The sequence below is a fragment of the Dendrobates tinctorius genome, unplaced genomic scaffold (genome assembly GCF_039654945.1).
Source record: "Dendrobates tinctorius isolate UK_male_01 unplaced genomic scaffold, ASM3965494v1 ptg000003l, whole genome shotgun sequence".
Taxonomy (NCBI): domain Eukaryota; kingdom Metazoa; phylum Chordata; class Amphibia; order Anura; family Dendrobatidae; genus Dendrobates; species Dendrobates tinctorius.
The window spans coordinates 77,216,609-77,234,692 of record NW_027361671.1 but is presented as its reverse complement, the minus strand read 5'-3'; the positions used below and the strand labels follow the sequence as shown (position 1 = coordinate 77,234,692).

Genomic DNA, 18,084 nt, shown 5'->3' with positions numbered 1-18,084 from the left:
CTCCGGTCCCGAGTGCCGGTGGCAGTGCGGGGTATTGAAGCGAGTTTCTTGCATTGTACTCACAAGTCCGACCCCGGCCTTACTTGTTGGGTCAGTATAGCATTGTTCTGATTTGCCATACTGACATCCTTGTAGGAGCACGCCATAACTTATAAAACTCATAAAAACTTTTTTTTTATCTTACAATCAAAGAACCCCCAAAAACAAAGTTTGAGATACCTAGCTACAGATTCTGTACATAGGGATTTAATCACATATGGACTTTGTAATGGTTTAGTCAATTAAACAAATTAGCTTTTCTCAGCTACCTTTTCACTAAATTATGCTCTTAATCATAAAACAGATGAACAATTGAATTTCATACCAAAAAATACAACCTTCAATTTACAACAAAAACAAAACAAATTATTTTAGTGGAAAATCGGGAAAGTAAACAGAAAAATGACTTAATAGATAACTCTATACAAATGCATATTTTATCTTTGGATAGAATTTAAAGATATACCAACATCAAGGATGAAACAAGCATTGCTGCTTTCTTCTAAAAATAGCGCCACCTCTGTTTACAGGTTGTGTGTGGTATTGCAGCTCAGTCTTGTACACTTTGGTGGAGCTGTGCTGCAATAACCAACATAACCCATACACAAAAGTGGGATTGTTTGAAAGAAAGCAGCCATGTTAGTTTAATCCAGCACAACTGTTAAAAGCCCTTTATCAATGTGAAGGTTAGAAACGCCTCTTTAAAATATTTCCTCTGTCTATGAACTTTAGAGATTAGAACAGCCATTGCAACATGGAAAGTATAGAAATAGTTTTTTTTTTAATCTAACTTATTACAAATCTGGTGAGATAAAGTACTTTTCGCGCTCTGACCTGTTTGGTAGCACTCACAACTCTTGGATAGTGACGAGGAATAAAGAAAGAGTGGCGCAGTACAAAATTGTTAGTAAAGTTTTGTCATGTTCGGTTTTGTAGGATAGACTCATCCGAAACCCTGTTCACCTAAATACAGGAATCATTTTGAGTTCAATGACTATTCATAACTCTGGAGTCAGTGACTGAATACTAGAAAAGTTACTACTAAGGAAAAAATAGGCTGCATTCTCCTTATCATTGGCTTGGACTACACCATTGGGGCCTTATAGACTTAGCACAGATAAGAAAAAATGACAGCAGTGGCAATAGCACAGTACAATTACATTAAATGCAGTCATTCCTCAGCACCCCTAAATTGTAGGCACAATACAAGATAGCAGGAAGTGGTTTACAAATTTTGGACTATCCTTAGCCAGTTTTATATGTCCTTCAAACTCAGGTCTAGGCGGTAAAGTTTCTCATTGAGAAGCTTGCCAAAAATGTGTCAAGAGACTTATAGGTCAGGCAATGATCCCTGGGAAAACAGTATGCAAATAGCCTCTTCAAAAAAAGGAAAATAATCATCAGGAAAACCAGAATCTTCTCTAAGGGCTCATACTCACTAGCGACAGACTCGTACGATTCTCATATGAGTCTCTCGCATGAAAACCTGGCACAGCCTCCGTCACTCGGACCGGAGAGTGTGGCTACATGCATTTCTATGCAGCCGCACGCTCCGGTCCTAGTGCAGGCGGCAGTGTCGGGTTTTCATGCAAGAGACTTGCACGAGAATCATGCGAGTCTCTCGCAAGTGAGTATGAGCCCTAAGAGTAAAACATGGAGTATTATTTACTTTTGTAGAAGAGTCTGTTTTGGCTTTATGACTTAAAGGGAATCTGTCAGCAGGATTTCAGCACCCAAACAATTTTTAGGTGCATTTAGAACTTTCAAATACAAGCCAAGCAACACCTTTTACATGGCCAAAGCTTTCCACAATTACTTAGAAATCAGCGTTTGAGTTAATATGTAAATGAGGCAGAAGAGCCATTTGTAGATCTGAAGGCTCTGTCACTCCAGATGTATTTACTGCCCTGCAACGCTCCCTCCTCCTGCTTGACTGACTGCTTCTATGCTGTGTATCTTCAGGCAAATGAGTTGTCAGTCAAGCAGGAGGCAACGGCGGCACTGGGGTGGGAATAGAGCTGGAGTGACGGAGGCTTCAGATCTACATATAGATTTTCAGCCTTACTTGCAAAACAATTGAAACACTGATTTCTCATTAATGGAGGAACAGACTGGCCACATAAAGGTATTGCTGGACTTGTCTTTGAAAGAGCAACATGTCCATACAAATAGTTTTGGGAGTGAATTCCTGCTGACAGATTCCCTTTAAGTCATACTATATGGCCCTTTAGAGAGTGAATATTGACTTCTAAGATTGCTACCTCCAATAGTTGGCATTAGAGACCTTTTTCTCCTCCAAACTCAGAATATAAAACTTTGACTCAATTCAAGTTTTTTCAGTTACATAAAAAAGAAATAATATGGAATCAAGACCTTACCCCTAAAGGAATGTGGTGTTTTAATTATATGATGTGGCATTATATTTGTTTTTTAGTTGGCTGGAAAAGTGACCCAACATTAAATTGTGTAAGGCTGTGTTCACACGTAGCTTTTTTTCGCGTTTTTTTTTCGCGTTTTTTTTTCGCAGATTTGCCAAAAAATGCTTAAAATAAGCTTCCCATTCATTTCTATGCATTTTGCACTTTTAGGGCATATTGATGCGCTTTTTACTGCAAAAAAAAAGCTTCGTGGTAAAAAACGCAGCATGCTCATTAATTTTGCGGAAAATTCCACGTTTCTAGCTATTTTCGATGGGTCTGGAAACGCGTGGAAAAAAAGCATAAAAAATGCGTGTTTTTTGCGCCAAAAATGTACAGAAAACGTGCGGAAAAAAACACGCGTTTTCTGGGAAGGGAGTCCGGTTTTTATGCAGACATTTCTGCATACATGTGCACATAGCCTTAGAATGTACTTGGCACGCAAAACTGAAGTATGGAATACAAAGAAGGATCTTGGCTAGAAAAATTAGAAAAAAAGGTTAAAAGAATAACATTAAAGAGCTATGCAAAAGTCCAGCTTAAGCATAAAGCATAAAATCTAAAGTCATTATAAAAGAAGAAAATAAAATAGAAGGTACCTTAAGTATAAACAGGAACTCACTTTTGTAGCATAAAATAATCTACACATGGCACTATAAAGTATTTGCTATAATACAACACATATTTTTAAAAAAACTGGGATTAATAACGCTGGTCTTGTACAACACTCTGCAGGGTCACTATATTCAGGAGAAATAAAGAAACACCATAACTAGTAATAATTGCTGATATGCACCTTGCATAATGCAAAACAATAGTGATCCAAATATGTGCAGAGATATTTGGCATTTACAATAGTTTGATGAGTCCTGAAGGTTAATGGCCAACCACAATTTGCTACAGGCGTAGGTTTCCATTAGGACCGATCATCTTACTTCCAATGTACCTTGCAAACAATTGGAAGAAATTCCATTCGGCTCATAAAGTCAACATCCTGTCAATCGCACCAAAAAAAAAGTTAGATTCTTACTGGTGTTCTAAAATTATATTTTGAGCAGTTATCTGCCATCCTTTACAATGTGCAGCTGTTTACCCAGTAATTACCCAGAATGGTATCTGCAATTTTGTGGGTTTTGGCGATATCCCAAAATTGCAAACTATTTTTATAAACAGACTCCTGGCCCACAAAACGACTTCTTAGAAGGTAATTTGTATGTAATTATACATTACTCGGTTTACCTTGGGTAAATAAACAGTATGCTAATCTGCAGTTTTAAAGAGGTTTTCTGGGTCTTTGTCTCAGGACACTGATGCTCTTAAAATACGACTGTGCCCAGCACTGCAGCTCTGTAGATCGGCGAAGACCTTGTGGGTCAGACCAACACCAATCGTACACTCATAACCTATCCTATAGATAAGCCATCTACTGAAAAGTCATAAAAATGACCCTTAAACATGTAATCTTCCCTCGTTATTTATTACCAGAGTGTGTGATGGGGTCATGTAGTCTTGATGTAGAATTACTGATCATTGCATATAATCAGCAAGCTTCACACTAGTCACGTATTAGCCTGTCTTATTCCCATATGTTGATTATAGCCGACCTTCCATATACCCTGAAACGTATTACCCATTTTAGTCTTGTTACACTAAAGCATCAAGTTTGATTTGTGAAGGGTTCACCAAAATAAGTATAAATAACGCCCACATTGGAACTACCATACAATAATAAAATGTAGACACCGCCATATGGCAGGGTTTATACATATGTACACACAAATACTGCCACTCACCGACTAAACCCTGGCTAACATGTCATGTAGTGGTTTAAATAGGTTGTCTACTACTAGGACAGCCCCTTCCTAAACTAAATGTTCAGCCCTGATAAAGTAATGAAGCCTGTACTCACCTCTGTGCCGGTGCCGGTGCCAGTGTCGTCATTGTCTCCGCCTTCAGACAAACTGAGCATGAAGAGGAAGCTATTGCTGCAGCTGATCCCGGACTTCCTCTTCATCTTCAGTTTCTCCGAAGGCGGAGACAATGACGCCAGTGCATCATGTGTCATTCCACCGCATCACAGCCCCAGAACCGCAAGTGTCGACACTGCTGAAACAGACCTGGCACGAGAGGTGAGTATAATCTTTATTATATTATTGGGGCTGAACATTTAGTTTAAGAAGGGGTTGTCCTAGTAGTGGACAACCCCTTAAACATGTGATCTTCAAATATCCATTCATGTGAGTTGTACCTCTACGACATCGCTACCATCCTAATACACAGTACTATTATACACGCACTCACTGACTTGTATAACAAAGTCAGGTCAGTGCAAATCAAAGAACAATGTAAAAATGTATTTTCGCCATCAGGAAATTAAAACTGATCAAAACGGAACTATGGAATGAAAGCTTTCCGGCTCGTGAGGGTAAAGGGTTAGTGGTATGTATTTCAAAGACTGGAAATATTCTCTATTGTTATACAGCATATCGGTGAGCTCAATTAACAGCCCTTGTATATTGTCAAGTTGGCATTGCTACTTGATCCATCTCATCTTTAAGGTTGTCCTTCGCTTGGCAAACAAGGTTTCCAGCTTTGCTGGTGCAGTCATTTAATGCCGAGGACAGTAGTCTCACTTGATAACAGTCTAGTGAACTGAAACATACAGTTCAGCAGGAGTCAGTGTAGTATGCTGGGGTGTGATTGATTGCTACTATCATTCACTAGTTGCCTCAGTCTTAGTAGATGAAGTGCTGTCCCGGACAGGAAGAAGGTCGTAGTGGCATGGAATGTGACTGTTCTTAGGAAGGTCATAGAGATCCTGGCTGGCTTTACCGATGCTGTTGAATCCTCCTTGTGCATGACTCACAGTAGGCTCTAAGGAAAAAGATGTAAATATGTAGTACTGTCATTAATTATCATGTGAAATTAACCCACATAGGAATTGCAAATTTCTTTCTTGGAAACAATTAGGGCCTAATTCATCAAAGTTTTTACACCAGAAAACTGGCTTAAAATGATTTGAAAATTCACCAAATTTTTGCACAAGACGAAGCTGCACAAAACATTTTCATATTATGATTTCTTTACACCAGTTGGAAGCATTTCTAACAAAATGGGCATAGCTGGGGAAGAGCCGCCGTATGGCTATGCATGTTGCGGAATATGTCGGCGCTATAGAAATAAAATTTATTATTATTACTCAAGTCCGCTACAGGAGTAGCATATCTGGTGAGGCGCACGGAGGCGAATGCCACTGAGAAGATGCACCGAATTCATTACGTGGCATACGCCTCTTAATGAATTTTATGCATTGCACTCCAGCGAGCCTGTCATTAAGACTGGTGTGTGCAATGCCAGGCTTAATTAATCTGCCCTTAGGCCTGTTTCACACTTCCATTTTTTTGTGATCAGTCGAAATCCGCCAAAGATGAAAAAACGGATCCGTTTCCTTTATTGAACAAATGGGTGTCAGCGGACCATTTTTTTGGACGGATCCGGCGAAGTTGCAAAGGGCAGGAAATTTAAAGGAACCGCAGTCTGGAAAAGGAGAGAGGGAGAGAGGGAAAGAGAGACATTTGATGCCGCTGCCAGAACGATATTCAGGGTTAAAATTCTTCACTGAGCTAATCTTCCGGGCATGCGCACTTGCAAAAAGCGGACCGTCGCTATAAACAAATGTTTCAACGTCCGTCTGCTCTGCCCGGATTCCGCTACAATTCAAACGGATCCATCCAAAAACGGATGCAACGCACGACCGTCAGTCAAAATCCGCTGCTAATGCAAGTCTATGGGGGAAAAAACGGACCCGCCAAAGAAGGGGTGGATCCATTTTTTTCTAAAACTGGCGGATTTTGACTGACGTCAAAAAACGGAAGTGTGAAACAGGCCTTAGAGTTTATTTTTCTCTGGCAAATCCTTTCACAAAATCTAGATCTTTGTAAATACAGTCGTTTTCAAATACATATATTATGATGTGGACATGTCTCTTTTTGGTTTTTCTTAGAGCAGGAAGATAAGACTCTTCCTACAGTCTCGCCCCGGAGCCTGGGCATATCGGCATATCATTAGCTGAAAACTTCTAACACTGATTACACAAGAACCACAAGATGGATTTCTTCACCCCAGGTATCATTTTAATCAGTTTAATACTACCAACCTGACAGTTTACGTAGTTTACTTAGAAAAATCATGCTAACAGGTTCGCTTTAAAAGGAACCTGTCACATAATTCATGCTGCTTGAACCATGGCCAGCATGAATAACAGACCATATCCTGCATTGCAAACAGGTATGTTTTACTCTTAAACACGTTGCAGTTGCGTGTAATGCAGAAGTCGATCTCTTATTCATGACGCTTGTGGTTCGGGCAGTAAATGAATCCATGTGACAGGTTCCCCATAAACTAAGCCTTAAAGGGTCAAAAGCCCATCACAGACAGATAAATGAGTCTGCCTCGCAAATAATCATTTATCATCTATCCACAAGATAAGTGAAAAATATAGAATCTCTGTACCTCACTGAAGATCTCAACAAGCATAATCCAAATAAAAAGAAAAAAAAACATTTCAGATAATCATACATGCACACTAAATGTTTCATTCAAGAGTGCCTTACCATTTTAGGTGGCCTTGAAAAATAATGTGCTGCAATAAAAAGCAACAACAATGTAACTATCTAAAATAATTGCTTGCCTTTTATCCCATTAATGACTCATCTACGACATAGCAAGCATTCTGCTGGTAAAAGGAAAATTGCTAGAAGTCAGATATTAAAGGGGTATTCCAGAGAAGCAAAATGATGTACAAAGTCATGCTCACCACACCGATGCCCAGCCACTCGGGTTTGGACGCTGCCCACCGCCAACCTATACTCTGCAAAGGATTACAAAGACCTGCTCCAGCTAGTGACTGGCTGGAGATGTGCTCACATCTCTGTGTCAGAACATCAATGAAGCATCAGGAAATAATGATCAATGGAGAACTGGGCGGCATAAGAATAGGAGCGGAGGGGAATCAAGGATTGAGAACTTTTTTGTATCTTTGTACACCATTCAGGACTTTTTTTAAACAGTTTTCTTGTCTATAGAGATGCCTTTAATGATTCCATGAATAACATCATGGTTATGCTCCTCCCTTTTAAGTTCAAGTATGTTACCATTAAGAAAATTCAGGAAACAGCTGTCCCATATCAAAGACACAGACTAAAAGTCCATTTACATGCTGCACACACAACTGTGAATTTTTTAAAGGTAACGTGTCAGCACTTTTTGCATGTGGAAGCAGTGGTATAGCTGTTAAGGCGCTTGTCCCCTAATAAAACGATACTTTTTTTCCCAGCGACTTCATGTGCCAGTTATTGGAAATCTAGCATAGCAGCCATGTGTAAATCAGTCTGGAAGTGCACTGGGGTGAGTCCATGCACTTTGTCTGCTTCTTCTTCCAGTGCATTTTCAACCTGACTTGCAGTTGACTTCTACACTAGAATTCTTAAAAGAATACCAAAGGATCTTTGACATCCAAAGCACGGGTCGGGGCTGTGCTGTACTTGGACTGGTAGACCTTAAAGGTATATACCTCTATTTATGCTTTATCCTTACCTTGGCGTTTTTTGCACTTTATCATATATAATATATTCAATTACCTCACCTTTGCACCTTGCATATTTATTTATTTTTGGTCATATATCTCATTTTTGGCTCACTGCCTCATATTTACTATGTGTTATTATTTTTTTTAATAATATTTTTCACATTTTCTCACTTCTGTTTGGATAAGGTTATTATGGGTTTTATACATGTACTTTTTGGTATTACATATGCATAAAAATACTATTTCATTTTACCCTATGATTTTTATCTTTGTGCATATATGTCCATAGTGATTTTATTATTTTTTTGGTCCTCTGTGTTTTTTCATCTTTCATCATGTATTATTATACTTATATTGATCCAAGTACGGGCACGTTCTGTTTTAGTGTTACCTTGCACCATTAATGTCTGAATAAAGGTCATTTTCTTTATATATTTTTCTCATTTGCATTATATTTGATGATCTCCTTTCTTTAGTCCATAAGTTCGAGTTGTCCTGTTTTCGTTTTTTTACTATAATTCTTAATACTGGCACATCGGATATCTACAAGAAAGGTGTTATTTTTATTGGGAGACGAGTGCCTACACAGCCATACCATTATTTCCATATGTAAAAACTTGCAGTCAAGTTTCCTTCTTAACGAGGAAAGGAAAAAAAAAGGACAGAATGAGTTAAAGGAACACTTACCAACTTCATACACATTCTTGGTGGCCAGGCTGGTATTACTTATCTCTGCATAGGCAGAGTCTCGGCGTGCCGGTGACTTCATCTCCACATATCCACACTCAGTGTGCTTTGGTAGAAGAACTGGTGGATCCTTGATGGTTGCATATGGGTTTTCAGTACTGCTCAATGAACAGCTGCTAATACTATATGCAGAACTCTTCAAGAGATCTGGGAAAACCATAAACCAAAAGGTTCAGATAAGTGTACTTGATAAAGAGCATGTTATGGAGAAATCGTATCTTTTCCTTCTAATAGATAGAAATTGCACTGGAGATATCAAATACTTGTATTCTATAGGACTAAAATGTTATGTCAACTTACTGCAACATTTTGAAGACACAACATTCTACACAGTGCAGGAGTTTTAGGGTCATTTACACAAATAAAAATATTAGGTTGAAATGTCTTACTATGGCATGTAAAAGTTTGGGCACCCCTGGTCAAATATATTGTTAATGTGAACAGTTAAGCAAGCAGAGAACGAAATTATCTCTAACAGGCCTGTATATATATATATATATACATATATCTATCTATATATATATATATATGTGTGTATATGTATATATATATATATATATATTTTAGTCATTTTTTACACTTTAAATATTATAAAAAGGGAAATGGACAGATGCAAAAGTTTGGGTACCTTTAGAGATTTGTGTGCTCAGATAACTATTTATCCTGTTAGGGTTATGACTTTTTCACTATTACTATAGTAGATAAGGCCAGGTAATGCAAATTGCCCAGCTTTATAAAAGCCCTGCCTCCTCCAATCATTTGCCAAAAAACAGCAGTCATGGGTTCTTCAAAACAGCTGCCTAGCAATCTGAAAATTAAAATGGTGGAGGCCAACAAAGCAGGAGAAGGCTATAAGAAGATGCAAAGCATTTTCAAGTTGCTGTTTCCTCTTCTTGATGCAAACATAACACCTTCTGTTAAAAAGCTAACGTTGAAAAGATGATGGCTTCTACAAATGGATAATGATCCTAAACACAAGTCAAAGTCCATAACAGACTACATCAAAAGACACAAGCTGAAGGTTTTACAATGGCCCTCACAGTCCCCTGAGCTGAACATCATTGAAAATCTGTGGTTAGACCTCAAAATAGCAATGCATGCAAGGCGACCCAGGAATCTCACAGAACTGGAAGAAGATTCCAAGGTAGAATGGATGAAAAGCTCTCCAACAAGAATTGAAAAACTCTTGACTGACTACAAAAACATTTACAAGCTGTGATACTTGCACATGGGGGTGCTACTAGGTACTAACTATGCAGGGTGTTATGGCCGCGGACCCTTACCTGGGGGTCTCTGCCCCCCAGCGCATCCCCGGTCTGCTCCTGCACGGCTCCCCATCTGCTTTCTCGGGGTCGTGGCACGTCAGTGTCCCGCGCATATGCGTTCGCCCTTCCTCTGCTGCAGGGCATCTTGGGAGGTTGTGACCCGGTGGCTCCGCCCCATCATGGCAGCGCCCACCGGGTATTTCTGTTCGCGTCTCTGCAGGTAAGATGCCTGTTTGTCACTTGCGGTGGTGCCTGCACTCTCTGTGCAGCTTCACTCTTTGCCCCTCAGGCCCCTGCATCCTACCTTAGCCTTCATGTCCAGTATCTCTGCTCTGTCAGCCGATTGGCATCCTATCTTCGCCTGCCTGCCTACCCTCAGTCTCTGCTCTGTCAGTCCGTCCTGTGTCTCGGCCATGCCTGTCACCCCGGTACCGCTGCCACTGTCACTACGTGCCACTTGTTTATTGTGCCTGTCCATCCTCCTTCGCCTTCTCCCTCAGTCCTGTGTTCCAGCTGTGTCCGCCAGTCCTGTGTCTGCCAATCTCATTGTGTCTCTCTTCTCTTTCAGCTTCTGGTCCGTGCCTGTCCTGGTCTTCCTGGTCCATCTCTTCTCCCATAGCCCACCGATACACCTGCTACTGGCCCATACCTTCTCTCCATCCTCACCCTGGCCTTCTCCATATCTCTCCCTTATACATTCTAAGTCGACCCTTTGGTTCCAGCCGTTGTGGTTCCATCTCCCTTGGGCCTGCCCTAACACTCCCTGTATAGGGGGTGGTCTTCACCTGGTCCGCTCGTCCTTGGGGGTTATGGAGCCATGACCCAGAGGGTCCACTTTCGGGTTCCTCCCTAGAACCCTAACACAGGGTGCCCAAATTTTTCCATTGGCCCATTTTCCTTTTAGAAATTTTTAAAATGTAAAAGATGAAAATACAACATAAATGTTTCATCTTTAACTTTAGGCTTTCTAGAGTTCATTCATCCTTCATCTTGCTTAACTGTTCACAATAAGCAGTAATTTTGACCAGGGGTTCCTAAATTTTTACATGCCTCTGTATCTAAAAATCAGATTTTTTTTCCCCAAATTGAAAAATTATATAATAACAAGCTGAATTCCCTCATGATTAAAACATGAACAATATGAAAATGTATATCTCATTAGAATTAGGAAAAATCCCCCATACCCTTCGCTAGACTGGCAGCTAAGCTCTATACTGCAGTCATGTGATAGAATGGCAGAGTCTGTACAACTGCTATTAAATCTTAATTTCCAAGCCTAAGAAGAGGTAGGTTTGTAATCGAGATGAGTGAAGTGATTCTAAACAAATCAAAACTGCCAATTTCCTCCCAAATTTGGTTTCTACCAAATTGGTATCTTTGGGATTTCATCCAGTTAGGCGCCATTTTGCTGGATTCTGAAGGGAAAGAAAAGAGTTAAAAAAATAAACTCTATACTCACCTCTCCATAGCCTTGCCCATACCTATCTCATCGCCGCTTGCTTCTTCAATCGGCTCTCAATCGGTATTCTTCTCCTTCCGGATGTTTCCAGGTTTTCTCTTTTCTGGCGACAACACTGATTATGCTCCAAGCAGTCATGTAGAAGGCATCATTAATGTCATTGACATGCATCTTGCCCCATATGAACGTGTCAACAGCAGAGCCAGAAGAGAGAAGATCTAGAAGCGACTGGAAAGCAAAGAAGGCCGAAGCGAGCTAATCAAATGACCGGATAGCAGGTGGGCATATACACTCACTGGCCACTTTATTAGGTACACCATGCTAGTAACGGGTTGGACCCCCTTTTGCCTTCAGAACTGCCTCAATTCTTCGTGGCAGAGATTCAACAAGGTGCTGGAAGCATTCCTCAGAGATTTTGGACCATATTGACATGATGGCATCACACAGTTGGCGCAGATTTGTCGGCTGCACATCCCTGATGCGAATCTCCCATTCCACCACATCCCAAAGATGCTCTATTGGATTGAGATCTGGTGACTGAGGAGGCCATTTGAGTACAGTGAACTCATTGTCATGTTCAAGAAACCAATCTGAGATGATTCGAGCTTTATGACATGGCGCATTATCCTGCTGAAAGTAGCCATCAGATGCCTGTTCTTAGCTGAGAGGAGTGATACCCAGTGTGGTCTTCTGCTGCTGTAGCCCATCTGCCTCAAAGTTCGACGCACTGTGCGTTCAGAGATGCTCTTCTGCCTACCTTGGTTGTAACGGGTGGCAATTTGAGTCACTGTTGCCTTTCTATCAGCTCGAACCAGTATGCCCATTCTCCTCTGACCTCTGGCATCAACAAGGCATTTCCGGCCACAGAACTGCCGCTCACTGGATTTTTTTTCTTTTTCGGACCATTCTCTGTAAACCCTAGAGATGGTTGTGCGTGAAAATCCCAGTAGATCAGCAGTTTCTGAAATACTCAGACCAGCCCTTCTGGCACCAACAATCATGCCACGTTCAAAGGCACTCAAATCACCTTTCTTCCCCATACTGATGCTCGGTTTGAACTGCAGGAGATTGTCTTGACCATGTCTACATGCCTAAATGCACTGAGTTGCCGCCATGTGATTGGCTGATTAGAAATTAAGTCTTAACACACAGTTGGACAGGTGTACCTAATAAAGTGGCCAGTGAGTGTATAAGGGAGAATTAGGAGAGGAGTGCATGAGATTTTTAATTTTTTTTCAACCTGTTCCAGGCAAAGTTCCCTTTATTACTCTACAAATTAAGTGAATCTGCCCAAATCGAATTTCAGGAGATTTGCACAATTCTGGTTAACATTATACTATGAAATAAATAACTCTATATAAAGCCACTTTTCCACTTCATATACTGCTGATTTGCAGCCTATTCTTTGTGTACAGTGCATAAAGCTCATGTTGCATCCTTAGCATTACCATGTTCAGTCAGAAATCCTCCTTGCTTCCAGTCTGCTGGCAGCGTTCCTGTGTAATCAATAGTGTGTGATCTCTTCCCAGGATCCAAACTCTTGAGGTTTCCAAAGAGTTGACTGCTTTTTGACTGCATAAAAAATGAAAATGCAAATTTTAATGCAATATTTTATTACAGATCAGTTACATCACACTATTACTTCATCAGTCGATAACAGCTGTCACCTTAACATATAATTAATAGACGATGGCAGTCAGTCAGTCAATAACGTTTTATTTTTGTGGAACTCTACTTAAGGTTATTGCTTTAGTCTGAAGGACTTGTAATGACTTAATTAACAGACCAAAGAGAAATGTTCAATAATTAAATGGTATTATTGATTTATTGATGGAAAAGTTCTTTGAAAATGGTCCTCTTTACTCCTATTAATATATAAATAGGAATTGATGATGTTGAATTTCTAGAGATAGACCAAAATTAAAAAAGAAAATACGAAGCTAAGTAACAGATTGATTTTTATGTGGTACGTAGACCCAGATTCAGCTTTTGCACAAGCTCCAGGGTGTCAACCTTGGTTTATGGAAGCCTGAAATTGGGGTCCTAGCTAGGTAGGAGGAGGTAGCTATTTAATGATTGAAGAGAAATCTAGTGTGGTACTTTTGGCCCCAAAGCTACTCCCATGAATAGCATGTCAATCTAACCAGCAGGAATATCATCATTGTGATCAGTTGTCCTCAAAACACCACAGCAGAACATGAGTAGAGGGCAGAATTTCTGGAATTCCTCCAGTGGTTGGTTCAATTTGTACTTTACCAGTATCAAGATACACATGTCATCATCCTTTGAAATGTTTTTATAATCTTTCCATACCACCAAGATGACTGTATGGAGAAGATAAGGTATGGGACTTATATAAAGAAAGTAATACTGGTGGTAGAACATAGTAAAGTGCATTTCGCTGGGATTTATCATGACCTTACGATCAGTGGAGGTCTACCCTTTGGTACCTTAACCAATGCTGAGGATGAAGGGGCTAAGTACTGCAGCTCTTTTCAGCCCTGGTAGTAGTTGTGTAAAATAACCAGACATGATACCTTACCTTAGAAACCATCATTCTGTCCATATTACTAAGATGAGGTCCACTTGTGCACTGACTCAATGTGTGATAGCTTGGATTAGAGAAATATTGGCTGTTAGGATTTGCTCCATTATTGTGCGGGAGAGTATCTGTGTGCAAGAAATATTTCAAAATTAGTATTTCCAGCATTGTTAGAGCAAAACCTGCCTTTCCCCATTGAATACATTACGCCTTCTAGATCTCACGGTTTATCATCTGAAGAGGCGACAGAGTGTAGCATAGGGAACTCACCAGCAAATCTATTTTATGTCTACCGGTATTTTTTTTCTTATGTTTGCTCTCGTCTGTAGGTGTGATGCGTTATGTAACATTAAATGTTCATACATGTTGAGCTTCTACGGCAGTACATGGAGTCTATGGAGCCATAGGCACTCAGCTCTTATATGGAGCCTCTGTACAATACACCATCATGGAGGTATTCTGAATACTTCCAGATAAATGGTTCTATTTTCCTCGGTCACATTCCACATGAATCTTACAGAATCAAATCAGAGGACAGAGTGGCCACATTGACTGCTTATGGCTATCATTGAAAGTAAATGCAATAGTAAAATGCAAAGAATGACTGACAATTGGTATATTCTTATTTATTTCACTTTTTACATTTTTTCTTTAAGACAGACACACCGGCCCTGATTCATTTGTGTTGTTAATAAATACGTGACTCTTCATATTTTGTGTTATACTATGCTTGATGGAGAGACGCGATTTATGAATTTTGCGCAGAATCAAAAATGGTTTCATTTTTTTGTCTATAACTTTTTTGTGATTTTTGTTTTTTAGTGTGAAAAGTCACATTTCTCTAAATAGCTCATAAATTTACACCAAAATAACTAGAACTCATGAAATCACTCTTTGTGGGAATGGAGTACATTTGCGGCAAATTATGTGACTTTTAAAAAAAAGTTGCAAATGATGAATGATCCGAATACAAATCTGAAAAAAAAAAAAACACGCTCACAATGATGAGCATAACCCCCCCCCCCCAGGAGAACAGAAATAAAAATAAACTTTTAAAAAGGCACAAATTAAATCAAGAATTAGACATAAGTGAAAAATTAGTAAAAAAACAGCAAAAATAAATAAAAAACAGGCACAAAGGCAATACTGAATCCAGCCCATTGAATGTGTTATTCTACAGTATAGAAACTGTTACCTGCTATGGTATAATCTGTGCTGAGGACTCGGACGGTTGGGGTGTAGGATACAGATGGCATCGTTGTCTCTTTGCCCTTCTGTTTATGTCTGTAGATAATAAAAAGGGCTAGCAGGAACAGGACCACCAGGACAAGGATAATGATGCCAGCAATGGCTCCAATCTGGTAAGTGTCAGCAGGGATTGCAGCACTTGTGCGGGTCAGGCTGTTCAGGTTTCCTACAATTATCATTACAGCTAGAAAGGAAGATAAAAGAGAACATTAATTAGCACACATAGATATGAAGGGTGAATTGTGTAAGAGGTCATTAGCTGAGACAATTAATTGATGTTACAGAAGACAAGAAATGACTATTTAATAATGTGGGCACCTCTTTGTACAGAACAGATAATTACACTTACTACATATAATAGGCTCATTGTGAGTCCACCATTAATAACATAATTGAGTGAGAATCACATTAAATCCAATAAAATACTACTACTTTGCTAGATCAAAAACTGAAATATCAAATTCCTTCATTTCCTTGTGTGATACTTCTTACTAAACTGTTACACATATTGTTACATATCAGATACTGGCCAACCATAGGACTAACTACTAGACAGCTGCAAGATGGTTATCGCATCTCAGACCCTCACCTTGGTCACACCTTGTCCCTTTCCAGCCTGGGCTGCAGTAACAGGTTCCAGTAATGTGGTCACATGTGGAATTGTTAACACAATCACAAACTTGTCGGCATCCGTATCCGTACGATCCAGATGGACATTCTAACAGGACACAGAAAATGATCATGAGTATGACTAGATTGGTGCTCCTAGATAATGGAAATCTGTTGCGACAGTAACGGTCAAACAAAAGTACCATGGGTATTTGGACTTACTCTGTTCACAGTGTTTTCCCATGAATCCTGTGCGACATGTACACTGCCCAGTTATGTGGTCACAGTCGGCACCATTCTGACATTGACACACTCGGGAACACTCCTTTCCAAAGTAACCAAGTGGGCATCCTATGGGAATGATGATAATATTATTACTTATCACTTATATATCACGGAGGCCTCACCAGTCACTATAGCACAAGGACAGCATGTTCACATTCAGGTGGAGTTTTATCTTGGGTTGGCGGATCATGTGTACTGCTGCTTCATATGGGAGATATTTGTCATAAATCACTGGTACAAGCGATAATATGTATTATTATAGAAAAATGCTTCTTTTGAAGAGAACCTGTGATCACCAGAACCAATGCCTGCATTAATTACTTACTGATATAATGGTAATCTGCAGGTAAGGGCCCATGCACACATCTATACAACACGGTCCGAGCACAGATGTCAATGCATGGACTGGTCATGGCTCTCCTGACCTGAGCACAATGGCTTCATATGAGCCTGTCATGTTTGGGTTGGGAGACCCATGGCCAGTATGTGCATTGCTGTCCATGCTCGGACCATGTAGTATGGATGTCTCCATAAGCCCTAAGTAGCACTTAAATCTTGTCTGGCAGACTTAAAGAAGCAACTACGGGGAGAAAATGAAGTTTTGCTGTACACTGTTATGCATGCAGGTCCTGAAGGTTCGTGGACCCACTGTTTTTTTGAGCCGAGCTTTCCTAGGAGCGGCGGAGCTAAGCGGCTACTTGGTGTTCATTGGAGCTACTGAAGGTAGAGTCAGGGTTGGCTGCGGGTAGCCACCAGGTACCACTCCTAGGCAATCGCCGGTACTGAGGCTGATGACCCCAGGGGTCAGGTACGCAGACATGGATATGGACTTTGACTCCATTCAGTCTGCTAAGTTCTGGATCCTCTGGCAGAATGGTTACTGACATGGAAACGGACTCAGGCTCCGTTCAAACTACTAGTTTCAGGATCCTCAGTCAGAAGTGTTACTGAGACGGAGGGATGCCAGCCATAGCATTACATACATTATTATGAAACCTATTTATGACATTGGGAACCATCCCGATAAAAGCTTATTCTCTTCTTCAATATTCAGAAGCCTACTTCTCCCCTGCTTTCTAGCTTCCTAGTTGCCATAGGGCGATTTATTCCTGAAGAAGGACACTTGGGAGCAGCATCATTGCTGCATCGCTGATTTCAAAAGGGATATCACAGATGCTGCTATCAGAGATTAGTGGTTGCAAGCGCTCGCTCCTTTCCTAGGAAACCGTCCACCTCTGATTCACTGCAGAGATCACCAGTAATTTAGCACGAGCTGTACACTATAGAAATAAAAATCCCTTCTTTCTAAGGTAAATTGCAAAGTTGTTTGCTTTACAAGCACTTTGCAATTTTGCCCATTTCAAAAGCCAAGAGCACCCATTAATACTGTTGCGTAATGTCCACCATGCTGCTGCTTCTGAGGGCGTGCTAGAAACATTAGGGTAGCAGAATCCCCTCTTTTATGTGTGCTGTGCATTTGAGACATAAATGCAGCTAGTTTCTTCCCTTTTTGGAGCCGAGGGAAAACTAAAAATTAGATATAATGTTATTAAGTGCATACAGTATGAGTGTTAAGTCTGAAAAATCCACAAAAACAAGTCACATTGTAATTCGCACGCTGCTTATTTTTGGTTACTCACTTAGTTGTATGCAGGAGAAATAAAGAAAAAATAATTGATACATTGAATTTAATCAGCTATTCTTGACAACACTAGTGTTTATTCCTTTAGCACTATATAGTGCAATGAGTCCCAGTCCTTCGTCGACTCTCATATTTTCATGTTATCGCTACAGTTTGTATATGACACATTATGGGAACGATTGTTTTAATGGAAAGTTAAAATCTTTTTTATCTAACAATGTATTACTTACAACTAATACATATT

The 18,084-nt window shown here is 40.1% G+C and overlaps 1 protein-coding gene across 1 annotated transcript in view; it reads right to left on the bottom strand.

Moving 5' to 3' along the window:
- Window positions 1–1,629: 1,629 nt before the first annotated feature.
- MEGF10 (multiple EGF like domains 10) overlaps window positions 1,630–18,084 on the bottom strand; it is a 177,681-nt gene continuing 161,226 nt past the window's right edge. The window contains exons 18-24 of the mRNA XM_073557265.1: window positions 16,136–16,264; window positions 15,894–16,022; window positions 15,252–15,488; window positions 14,057–14,184; window positions 12,963–13,086; window positions 8,731–8,937; window positions 1,630–5,330 (exon numbers count right to left, since the gene is read on the bottom strand). Coding sequence (XP_073413366.1) covers window positions 5,170–5,330; window positions 8,731–8,937; window positions 12,963–13,086; window positions 14,057–14,184; window positions 15,252–15,488; window positions 15,894–16,022; window positions 16,136–16,264 — 1,115 coding nt within the window. The 3' untranslated portion in view covers window positions 1,630–5,169. The remainder of the gene's footprint in view (window positions 5,331–8,730; window positions 8,938–12,962; window positions 13,087–14,056; window positions 14,185–15,251; window positions 15,489–15,893; window positions 16,023–16,135; window positions 16,265–18,084) is intronic.